The sequence below is a fragment of the Penaeus vannamei genome, unplaced genomic scaffold (genome assembly GCF_042767895.1).
Source record: "Penaeus vannamei isolate JL-2024 unplaced genomic scaffold, ASM4276789v1 unanchor117, whole genome shotgun sequence".
In the NCBI taxonomy this organism is placed as follows: domain Eukaryota; kingdom Metazoa; phylum Arthropoda; class Malacostraca; order Decapoda; family Penaeidae; genus Penaeus; species Penaeus vannamei.
In genome coordinates, this window is record NW_027213121.1 from 22,501 (window position 1) to 35,000 (window position 12,500).

A 12,500-nucleotide genomic window follows, 5' to 3' on the forward strand; every position below is an offset into this window, starting at 1 on the left:
CTTTTTCTATTTCTTGTACTTCTTCTTCCTCTCACTTTTTTCCTCCTATTCTTCCTCCTCCTCCTCCTATACCTCCACGTCCTCCTCCTCCTTACTCAGCTCTTCCTCCTTATTTTTCTCTTCATCTTCTTAAAAAAAATAGAATTATTTTTAAACTCTCCACTTCTCCATTTCCTTCGCCAGGCGTGTCGAGAAACGTCTTTTCCTTCCACTTCCGTCTTTTTTTCCATTTTCCTCTTCTCCGTCTCTTCTTCGTCATTTCCTACCTCGTCCTTTTCTTCATCTCTTTCTTCCCCTTCTCTTCTTCATCTTATAAATGAAGAAAAGGCTCTCTCCGTCTTCCCCTTCTTCTTCTTTTTTAATGAATCTTCTTTTAAATCTTCCCCAAGGATCTCTATTTCTCTATTTCCTCCGATTTCTCCCTCTTTCTCTTCGCTATCCTCTTCCTCCTCCTTTTTCTCCTTCGCGTTCTTTCTTTTCATGTTCTTTTTTTTCCATCTTCCGCTTCCTCTTCTTCTTTTTCTTCTTCTTCCTCTTTCTTCTTCAAGATTCAAAATATCAAAAAAAGATGATAATGAAAAAAATATAAGAATAGCGAATAGTACTAATAGCAACAACAACAACAAAACAACAACGATAATGATAATAATAATAGTAACAATAATGCTAATAATAATAAAGATGATAATAATAATAATAATAATAAAGATGATAATAATAATAATAATAATAATAAAGATGATAATAATAATAATGGTGATAATAATGGCAATAATGATAATGATGATAATAATAATAATGATTATGATGCTAATGATAACAATAACAACTAGCTGATTAATTAAACCCTCCATTCTCCATTTCCTCCGCCAGGCATATCGGAGTTCCGCAGGGCGAGGGTCGAGAACGAGCCCCTGCCTAATCCTCGCCTCTTAAGCACCAAGCTCTGCCTCGAGAGGAACGTCGAGTCGACCTCGATGTCCCTGCTCCACATGACCCTCGGCCAGTTCCTCGACCACGACCTCGACTTCTCGCCTGTGGTTAAAGGTGGGCGAGAGAGAGGGAAAGGGTGAGAGAGAGAGAGAGAGAGAGGGAGGGAGTGAGGGAGGGAAAGGAAGAGTGAGAGAGGGAGGGAACGAAGAGAGAGAGAGAGTGAGAGAAGAAGCGAGAGAGAGAGTGAGAGGGAGATAGAGGGAGCGAGAGAGAGTGAGACTGAGACTGAGTGTGAGAGAGAGGGGGGGAGGGAGAGAGAGAGAGGGAAAGTAAGAGAGAGAGAGAGGGAGGGAGAAAGAGAGAGAGAGGGAGGGAGAAAGAGAGAGAGAGGGAGGCAAAGAGAAAGAGAGAGAATTTTTTTTATCAGAAACCTGAAAAAGACCCACGACGTTCCCAACTGCAGAGCACCCAAGGAGGGATGGAAGTCGGTGGCCCAACTGTTAGGCAGAGAAGCACTCAGGAAAACTCCGAAAGACTTCAGTGGATCATCGATTTAACAACAAAATGGGGGAAAGTTGTGGAAAGTTCAGTCCGCTGCTGCCAAGAGCCAGTCACTAACCATCTCAAGACGAAGTGACCGAAGAGAAAGAACGTCTCTAAACGAGCAAGATTCTCTCAACATTCTCGGGGTCGAATTCGATTATAAACTTTCCTTCAAACAGCAAATCGAAAACTTAGCAAGCAAAACATCGCAAAATTGAATGGCCTGAGACAGATATCCCAGCTTCTAATAGCAGAAGCTGCCTTTCAGTTGCACGTCTCAAGTCTGCTCGGTGAAGGAACATGCCTGCTTATCCCGGAATGGCGCAGCACAGACGCACCTGAGCCTACTAGATAAAGTGGAAGCTCGCGCGAATAATCTTATCTATCGACTCCTGTGCGCAGAGGAACCAATATTAAGATGCTGTCACACTAGCACTTTTTCCTCTTTTTTTTCTTTTTTTCTTTTTTTTTTCTTCCTTTCCTTTTTTCTTGTTTTCTTCCTTTCTTTTTTTCTTTTTTTTTCTTTTTTCTTCCTTCCTTTTTTCTTCTTTTTTTCCTTTTTTTCTTTCTTTTTTGTCAATTTTCCATAAACTGTCAACCTTTTAAGACGCACAGTCACGCGCGTCAAAAGAACAACCGCATCAGTCTCTGGAAACAACGATATCATTTTCCGCCATCCTATCCAATTCATCCCTTTGTGCACCCCCATCAACACCACAATCCTTACCAGACAGCCTTCATCACCGACGGGACATGGCGGGCCGCACAGTCCTCTACAAGGCGCAGAGTCTCGGCACAGAGCACTTGGCACTCTCAAGTAGGAGCTCCATCAGGACGGCACTCTCAAGCAGGAGCTCCATCAGGACGGCACTGCGACCCGGGATACGACTCGCGACCTCTCGGCTCTGCAACTCCCAGACGCCAACGCCTCAGCATTTCAGAGACACTTTACTTATGTTCACTTTACTTATAACACTTTACTTATGTTCACTTTACTTATATTCACTTTACTTATAACGCTTTACTTATATTCATTTTACTTATATTCACTTTACTTATAACACTTTACTTATATTCAGTTTACTTATAACACTTTACTTATAACACTTTACTTATATTCACTTTGCTTAAAACACTTTACTTATAACACTTTACTTATGTTCACTTTACTTATATTCACTTTACTTATAACTTTACTTATATTCATTTTACTTATAACACTTTACTTATATTCACTTTACTTATAACACTTTACTTTTATTCACTTTACTTATAACACTTTACTTATATTCACTTTACTTATAACACTTTACTTATATTCACTTTACTTATAACACTTTACTTATATTCACTTTACTTATAACACTTTACGTATATTCACTTTAATTATAACACTTTACTTATATTCACTTTACTTATAACACTTTACTTATATTCACTTTACTTATAACACTTTACGTATATTCACTTTAATTATAACACTTTACTTATATTCACTTTAATTATAACACTTCACTTATGTTCACTTTACTTATAACACTTTACTTACATTCACTTTACTTATAACACTTTACTTATATTCACTTTACTTATAACACTTTACTTATATTCACTTTACTTATAACACTTTACTTATATTCACTTTACTTATAACACTTTACTTATATTAATTTTACTTATAACACTTTACTTATAACACTTTACTTATATTCACTTTACTTATATTCACTTTACTTATAACACTTTACTTATATTCACTTTACTTATAACACTTTACTTATATTCACTTTACTTATAACACTTTACTTATATTCACTTTACTTATAACACTTTACGTATATTCACTTTAATTATAACACTTTACTTATATTCACTTTACTTATAACACTTTACTTATATTCACTTTACTTAAAACACTTTACTTATAACACTTTACTTATATTCACTTTACTTATAACACTTTACTTATATTCACTTTACTTATACCACTTTACTTATATTCACTTTACTTATAACACTTTACTTATATTCACTTTACTTATAACACTTTACTTATATTCACTTTACTTATAACACTTTACTTATATTCACTTTACTTATAACACTTTACTTATATTCACTTTACTTATAACACTTTACTTATATTCACTTTACTTATAACACTTTACTTATATTCACTTTACTTATAACACTTTACTTATATTCACTTTACTTATAACACTTTACTTATAACACTTTACTTATATTCACTTTACTTATATTCACTTTACTTATAACACTTTACTTATAACACTTTGATTATATTCACTTTACTTATATTCACTTTACTTATAACACTTTACTTATATTCCCTTTACTTATAACACTTTACTTATGTTCAGATGTGGAATAGCTTAGACATTCATGTGTATGTTAAGTCAAATAGTTCCATTCAAAACTTCTAAAGAATTGTGCATGGATTAATCACCTAATTTATTGTGATAGTTTTATTACCTAATTAATAGATTTTTAAAGGTTATAAAGTAGATGATATTGTAATGATACTTCTTTAACTTGATAATAAGGGGAATATGCATATAATTCCCTGGAAAAAAAAAAAAAAAAAAAAAAAAAAGATGGGGCAGACAGATATAAAAACAAATTTTAATTTTTTGAAATATCGAATTTCAGAATTTTCGACTCTTCGAATATCCGATATTTAAATCTTTGAATTTCCAAATTACCGATTTTCCGAATTTCCAAATCTTCGATTTTATGATCTTCCTCTTCCTCCTGTTCCTCATCCTCCTCCTCCTCCCCAATTCTTCTCCCCCCCCCCAGTATCCTCCTTATTATCCTCCTTCTCCTCCTCCTCCTCCTCCTCCTCCCACATTCTCCTACTCCTCCTCCTCCTCCTCCTCCCCCACTATCCTCCTTATTATTATTATCCTCCTCCTCCCTCACTATCCTCCTTATTATTATCCTCCTCCTCCTCCCCCACTATCCTCCTTATTATCCTCCTCCTCCCTCACTATCCTCCTTATTATTATCCTCCTCCTCCTCCCCCACTATCCTCCTTATTATTATTATCCTCCTCCTCCCCCACTATCCTCCTTATTATTATCCTCCTCCCCCACTATCCTCCTTATTATCCTCCTCCTCCTCCTCCTCCTCCTCCTCCCCCACTATCCTCCTTTTTATCCTCCTCCTCCTCCTCCTCCTTCCTCTTCTCTTCTTCCTCTTCTTAGAAGAAATAAAATCCTCTTCCGAATTCCTCATTTCCCGAATTCCCACAGGCAAGGACGGCAAGGACCTGCCATGCTGCCCCGACGTTTTGGGCGACGATCCCTCGCTAATCCATCCGGAATGCGCCCCTATCGCCATCCCCGAGGAGGACCCCTTCTACGCGGCCTTCAACCAGACCTGCATGGAGTTCGTGCGCTCCGTCGCCGACTGGCAGTGCGAGCTGGGTGCGCAGGGCGGGCTTCTTTTTTATTTTTTTTTTTTTTTTTTTTTTTTGTTTTTTTCTTTTTGTGGGGGGGGGGAGGGTGATCCTGTTTTTTTTTTTTTAAGGGAGGAGGGTTGGCGATCTTCGGGGGGGGGGGGTTCTTTATTTCTTTCTTTCTTTTCTTTCTTTCTTTTTGGCGATCTTCTTCGTTTTTTTTTTTTTTTTTGAGGGGGGAGGGGGGGGGGGTTGGCGATCTTCGTTTTTTTTTGGGGGGGGGAGGGGGGAGGGTTGCGATCTTCCTCTGTTTGGGATTTTCTTTTTTTTCTTTCTTTTTGTTTTCTTTCTTTTTTTTGGAGGGAGTCTGGGTGGGGGATCTAGATTTGTCTATCGTTTTTTTTTTTCTCTCTCTGTCTGTCTTTCTCTTGTTTTTCTCTGATCTTTCTCTTTCTTTCTCTCTCTGTCTCGTTCGCTTTTCTGTCTCTCTTTCTCTTTTTTCTCTCTTTCTCTCTCAGTCTCTTTCTCCTTCTCCTTTTCCTTTTCCTTTTGCTTTTCCTTTCCTCTTCCTTTTCCTTCTCCTTCTCCTTCCCCTTCCCGTTCCCCTTCTCCTTCTTCTCCTTCTCCTTCTCCTCCCCCTTCTCCGTCTCCTTCTCTGTGTTGGTTTTCCTATCATTTGTTTTTTTCTTTCCTTCTCCTCCCCCTTCTCCTTCACCTTCTCCGTCTCCTTCTCTGTGTTGGTTTTCCTATCAATTTTCTTTTTTTCTTTCTTTCTTTCACTGTAAAGAGGGAAACAAAACATATCCAACTACATAACCACAAATAAAATAAAGTAAATAAAAAAAGAAAAATCGAGCTAATTTCCAACTACACAAACAGAAATAAAATAAAATAAATAAAAATTCGAGCTAATTTTAATACCAAAAATTATCAAAAATAAAAATCAATGATAATAAAAAATAAATTAATAATAATATAATAATAATAATAATAATGATAAATATCAAAATAAATCATATCAATAATAATATAAAAATCAATAATAATAAAAATTAAATTAACAATAATATAATAATAATAATAATAAAATAGATATCAAAATAAATCACATCAATAATGATATAAAAATTAATGATAATAAAAATTCTCTCACCAGGGCCCCGGATGCAGGTCAACGAGAAGACCTCATATCTGGACGGGTCAGTCGTCTACGGCACTGACCTCGCACAGAGTAATTCTCTGAGGACATTTGAAGGCGGCCTCTTGACCCATCAGGTGCGTGGGTGTCAGTACGCTGTGGGTGGAAAGTGGATGTGCTATGATGTGGGTGGAAAGTGGATATGCTTATGATGTGGGTGGAAAGTGGATATGCTATGCTGTGGGTGGAAAGTGGATATGCTATGATGTGGGTGGAAAGTGGATATGCTTATGATGTGGGTGGAAAGTGGATATGCTATGCTGTGGGTGGAAAGTGGATATGCTTATGCTGTGGGTGGAAAGTGGATGTGCTATGCTGTGGGTGGAAAGTGGATATGCTATGCTGTGGGTGGAAAGTGGATATGCTATGCTGTGGGTGGAAAGTGGATATGCTATGCTGTGGGTGGAAAGTGGATATGCTATGCTGTGGGTGGAAAGTGGATATGCTATGCTGTGGGTGGAAAGTGGATATGCTTATGATGTGGGTGGAAAGTGGATATGCTATGCTGTGGGTGGAAAGTGGATATGCTTATGCTGTGCGTGGAAAGTGGATGTGCTATGCTGTGGGTGGAAAGTGGATATGCTATGCTGTGGGTGGAAAGTGGATATGCTATGCTGTGGGTGGAAAGTGGATATGCTATGCTGTGGGTGGAAAGTGGATATGCTATGCTGTGGGTGGAAAGTGGATATGCTTATGATGTGGGTGGAAAGTGGATATGCTTATGATGTGGGTGGAAAGTGGATATGCTATGCTGTGGGTGGAAAGTGGATATGCTATGCTGTGGGTGGAAAGTGGATATGCTATGCTGTGGGTGGAAAGTGGATATGCTATGCTGTGGGTGGAAAGTGGATATGCTATGCTGTGGGTGGAAAGTGGATATGCTATGCTGTGGGTGGAAAGTGGATATGCTATGCTGTGGGTGGAAAGTGGATATGCTTATGATGTGGGTGGAAAGTGGATATGCTTATGATGTGGGTGGAAAGTGTATATGCTATGCTGTGGGTGGAAAGTGGATATGCTATGCTGTGGGTGGAAAGTGGATGTGCTATGCTGTGGGTGGAAAGTGGATATGCTATGATGTGGGTGGAAAGTGGATATGCTTATGATGTGGGTGGAAAGTGGATATGCTATGCTGTGGGTGGAAAGTGGATATGCTTATGCTGTGGGTGGAAAGTGGATATGCTATGCTGTGGGTGGAAAGTGGATATGCTATGCTGTGGGTGGAAGGTGGATATGCTTATGCTGTGGGTGGAAAGTGGATGTGCTCTGCTGTGGGTGGAAAGTGGATATGCTATGATGTGGGTGGAAAGTGGATATGCTATGCTGTGGGTGGAAATTGGATGTGCTCTGCTGTGGGCGGAAAGTGGATATGCTATGCTGTGGGTGGAAAGTGGATATGCTATGCTGTGGGTGGAAAGTGGATATGCTATGCTGTGGGTGGAAAGTGGATATGCTATGCTGTGGGTGGAAAGTGGATATGCTATGCTGTGGGTGGAAAGTGGATATGCTATGCTGTGGGTGGAAAGTGGATATGCTATGCTGTGGGTGGAAAGTGGATATGCTATGCTGTGGGTGGAAAGTGGATATGCTATGCTGTGGGTGGAAAGTGGATATGCTTATGCTGTGGGTGGAAAGTGGATATGCTATGCTGTGGGTGGAAAGTGGATATGCTATGCTGTGGGTGGAAAGTGTATATGCTATGATGTGGGTGGAAAGTGGATATGCTATGCTGTGGGTGGAAAGTGGATATGCTATGCTGTGGGTGGAAAGTGGATATGCTATGCTGTGGGTGGAAAGTGGATATGCTATGATGTGGGTGGAAAGTGGATATGCTATGCTGTGGGTGGAAAGTGGATATGCTATGATGTGGGTGGAAAGTGGATATGCTTATGATGTGGGTGGAAAGTGGATATGCTATGCTGTGGGTGGAAAGTGGATATGCTATGCTGTGGGTGGAAAGTGGATATGCTATGCTGTGGGTGGAAAGTGGATATGCTATGCTGTGGGTGGAAAGTGGATATGCTATGCTGTGGGTGGAAAGTGGATATGCTATGCTGTGGGTGGAAAGTGGATATGCTATGCTGTGGGTGGAAAGTGGATATGCTATGCTGTGGGTGGAAAGTGGATATGCTATGCTGTGGGTGGAAACTGTATATGCTTATGCTGTGGGAGGAAAGTGGATATGCTATGCTGTGGGTGGAAAGTGGATATGCTATGCTGTGGGTGGAAAGTGGATATGCTATGCTGTGGGTGGAAAGTGGATATGCTATGCTGTGGGTGGAAAGTGGATATGCTATGCTGTGGGTGGAAAGTGGATATGCTATGCTGTGGGTGGAAAGTGTATGTGCTATGCTGTGGGTGGAAAGTGGATATGCTATGCTGTGGGTGGAAAGTGGATATGCTATGCTGTGGGTGGAAAGTGTATGTGCTATGCTGTGGGTGGAAAGTGGATATGCTTATGCTGTGGGTGGAAAGTGGATATGCTATGCTGTGGGTGGAAAGTGGATATGCTATGCTGTGGGTGGAAAGTTTTTATGCTTCTACTGTGGGTGGAAAGTGGATATGCTTATGCTGTGGGTGGAAAGTGGATATGCTATGCTGTGGGTGGAAAGTGGATATGCTATGCTGTGGGTGGAAAGTGGATATGCTATGCTGTGGGTGGAAAGTGTATATGCTATGCTGTGGGTGGAAAGTGGATATGCTATGCTGTGGGTGGAAAGTGGATATGCTATGTTGTGGGTGGAAAGTGTATGTGCTATGCTGTGGGTGGAAAGTGGATATGCTTATGCTGTGGGTGGAAAGTGGATATGCTATGCTGTGGGTGGAAAGTGGATATGCTATGCTGTGGGTGGAAAGTGGATATGCTATGCTGTGGGTGGAAAGTGTATATGCTATGCTGTGGGTGGAAAGTGGATATGCTATGCTGTGGGTGGAAAGTGGATATGCTATGCTGTGGGTGGAAAGTGGATATGCTATGCTGTGGGTGGAAAGTGTATGTGCTATGCTGTGGGTGGAAAGTGGATATGCTATGCTGTGGGTGGAAAGTGGATATGCTATGCTGTGGGTGGAAAGTGGATATGCTATGCTGTGGGTGGAAAGTGGATATGCTATGCTGTGGGTGGAAAGTGGATATGCTCTGCTGTGGGTGGAAAGTGGATATGCTATGCTGTGGGTGGAAAGTGGATATGCTATGCTGTGGGTGGAAAGTGGATATGCTATGCTGTGGGTGGAAAGTGGATATGCTATGCTGTGGGTGGAAAGTGTATGTGCTATGCTGTGGGTGGAAAGTGGATATGCTATGTTGTGGGTGGAAAGTGGATATGCTATGCTGTGGGTGGAAAGTGTATGTGCTATGCTGTGGGTGGAAAGTGGATATGCTTATGCTGTGGGTGGAAAGTGGATATGCTATGCTGTGAGTGGAAAGTGGATATGCTATGCTGTGGGTGGAAAGTTTTTATGCTTCTACTGTGGGTGGAAAGTGGATATGCTTATGCTGTGGGTGGAAAGTGGATATACTATGCTGTGGATGAAAAGTGGATATGCTATGCTGTGCATGGAAAGTGGATATGGTATACTCTGGGTGGAAAGTGGATATGCTATGCTGTGGGTGGAAAGTGGATATGCTATGCTGTGGGTGGAAAGTGGATATGCTATGCTGTGGGTGGAAAGTGTATGTGCTATGCTGTGGGTGGAAAGTGGATATGCTTATGCTGTGGGTGGAAAGTGGATATGCTATGCTGTGGGTGGAAAGTGGATATGCTATGCTGTGGGTGGAAAGTTTTTATGCTTCTACTGTGGGTGGAAAGTGGATATGCTTATGCTGTGGGTGGAAAGTGGATATGCTATGCTGTGGGTGGAAAGTGGATGTGCTATGCTGTGGGTGGAAAGTGGATATGCTATGCTGTGGGTGGAAAGTGGATATGCTATGCTGTGGGTGGAAAGTGGATATGCTATGCTGTGGGTGGAAAGTGGATATGCTATGCTGTGGGTGGAAAGTGGATATGCTATGCTGTGGGTGGAAAGTGGATATGCTATGCTGTGGGTGGAAAGTGTATATGCTATGCTGTGGGTGGAAAGTGGATATGCTATGCTGTGGGTGGAAAGTGTATATGCTATGCTGTGGGTGGAAAGTGTATGTGCTATGCTGTGGGTGGAAAGTGGATATGCTATGCTGTGAGTGGAAAGTGTATGTGCTATGCTGTGGGTGGAAAGTGGATATGCTATGCTGTGGGTGGAAAGTGTATATGTTATGCTGTGGGTGGAAAGTGGATATGCTATGTTGTGGGTGGAAAGTGGATATGCTATGCTGTGGGTGGAAAGTGTATGTGCTATGCTGTGGGTGGAAAGTGGATATGCTATGCTGTGGGTGGAAAGTGGATATGCTATGCTGTGGGTGGACAGTGGATATGCTATGCTGTGGGTAGAAAGTGGATATGCTATGCTGTGGGTGGAAAGTTTTTATGCTTCTACTGTGGGTGGAAAGTGGATATGCTTATGCTGTGGGTGGAAAGTGGATATGCTATGCTGTGGGTGGAAAGTGGATATACTATGCTGTGGGTGGAAAGTGGATATGCTATGCTGTGGGTGGAAAGTGGATATGCTATGCTGTGGGTGGAAAGTGGATATGCTATGCTGTGGGTGGAAAGTGGATATGCTATGCTGTGGGTGGAAAGTGTATGTGCTATGCTGTGGGTGGAAAGTGGATATGCTATGCTGTGGGTGGAAAGTGGATATGCTATGCTGTGGGTGGAAAGTGGATATGCTATGCTGTGGGTGGAAAGTGGATATGCTATGCTGTGGGTGGAAAGTGGATATGCTATGCTGTGGGTGGAAAGTGGATATGCTATGCTGTGGGTGGAAAGTGGATATGCTATGCTGTGGGTGGAAAGTGGATATGCTATGCTGTGGGTGGAAGGTGTATATGCTATGTTGTGGGTGGAAAGTGGATATGCTATGCTGTGGGTGGAAAGTGTATATGCTATGCTGTGGGTGGAAAGTGGATATGCTATGCTGTGGGTGGAAAGTGGATATGCTATGCTGTGGGTGGAAAGTGGATATGCTATGCTGTGGGTGGAAAGTGGATATGCTATGCTGTGGGTGGAAAGTGGATATGCTATGCTGTGGGTGGAAAGTGGATATGCTATGCTGTGGGTGGAAAGTGGATATGCTATGCTGTGGGTGGAAAGTGTATGTGCTATGCTGTGGGTGGAAAGTGGATATGCTTATGCTGTGGGTGGAAAGTGGATATGCTATGCTGTGGGTGGAAAGTGGATATGCTATGCTGTGGGTGGAAAGTGGATATGCTATGCTGTGGGTGGAAAGTGTATATGCTATGCTGTGGGTGGAAAGTGGATATGCTATGCTGTGGGTGGAAAGTGGATATGCTATGCTGTGGGTGGAAAGTGTATGTGCTATGCTGTGGGTGGAAAGTGGATATGCTATGCTGTGGGTGGAAAGTGGATATGCTATGCTGTGGGTGGAAAGTGTATATGCTATGCTGTGGGTGGAAAGTGTATATGCTATGCTGTGGGTGGAAAGTGGATATGCTATGCTGTGGGTGGAAAGTGGATATGCTATGCTGTGGGTGGAAAGTGGATATGCTATGCTGTGGGTGGAAAGTGTATATGCTATGCTGTGGGTGGAAAGTGGATATGCTTATGCTGTGGGTGGAAAGTGTATATGCTATGCTGTGGGTGGAAAGTGTATATGCTATGCTGTGGGTGGAAAGTGTATGTGCTATGCTGTGGGTGGAAAGTGTATATGCTATGCTGTGGGTGGAAAGTGTATGTGCTATGCTGTGGGTGGAAAGTGTATATGCTATGCTGTGGGTGGAAAGTGTATATGCTATGATGTGGGTGGAAAGTGTATATGCTATGCTGTGGGTGGAAAGTGGATATGCTTATGCTGTGGGTGGAAAGTGGATATGCTATGCTGTGGGTGGAAAGTGGATATGCTATGCTGTGGGTGGAAAGTGTATGTGCTATGCTGTGGGTGGAAAGTGTATATGCTATGCTGTGGGTGGAAAGTGTATGTGCTATGCTGTGGGTGGAAAGTGTATATGCTATGCTGTGGGTGGAAAGTGTATATGCTATGATGTGGGTGGAAAGTGTATATGCTATGATGTAGGTGGAAAGTGGATATGCTATGCTGTGGGTGGAAAGTGGATATGCTATGCTGTGGGTGGAAAGTGGATATGCTATGCTGTGGGTAGAAAGTGGATATGCTATGCTGTGGGTGGAAAGTGGATATGCTATGCTGTGGGTGGAAAGTGGATATGCTTATGCTGTGGGTGGAAAGTGGATATGCTATGCTGTGGGTGGAAAGTGGATATGCTATGCTGTGGGTGGAAAGTGTATGTGCTATGCTTTGGGTGGAAAGTGTATATGCTATGCTGTGGGTGGAAAG

At 41.9% G+C, this 12,500-nt stretch overlaps 1 protein-coding gene across 1 annotated transcript in view; it reads left to right on the forward strand.

Annotated features, from left to right (window-relative positions):
• LOC113824154 (salivary peroxidase/catechol oxidase) overlaps nt 1–12,500 on the forward strand; it is a gene marked incomplete at its 3' end in the record, with an annotated part of 30,916 nt that overhangs the window by 10,583 nt on the left and 7,833 nt on the right. The window contains 3 exon segments of the mRNA XM_070119371.1: nt 874–1,047; nt 4,752–4,925; nt 6,054–6,172. Coding sequence (XP_069975472.1) covers nt 874–1,047; nt 4,752–4,925; nt 6,054–6,172 — 467 coding nt within the window.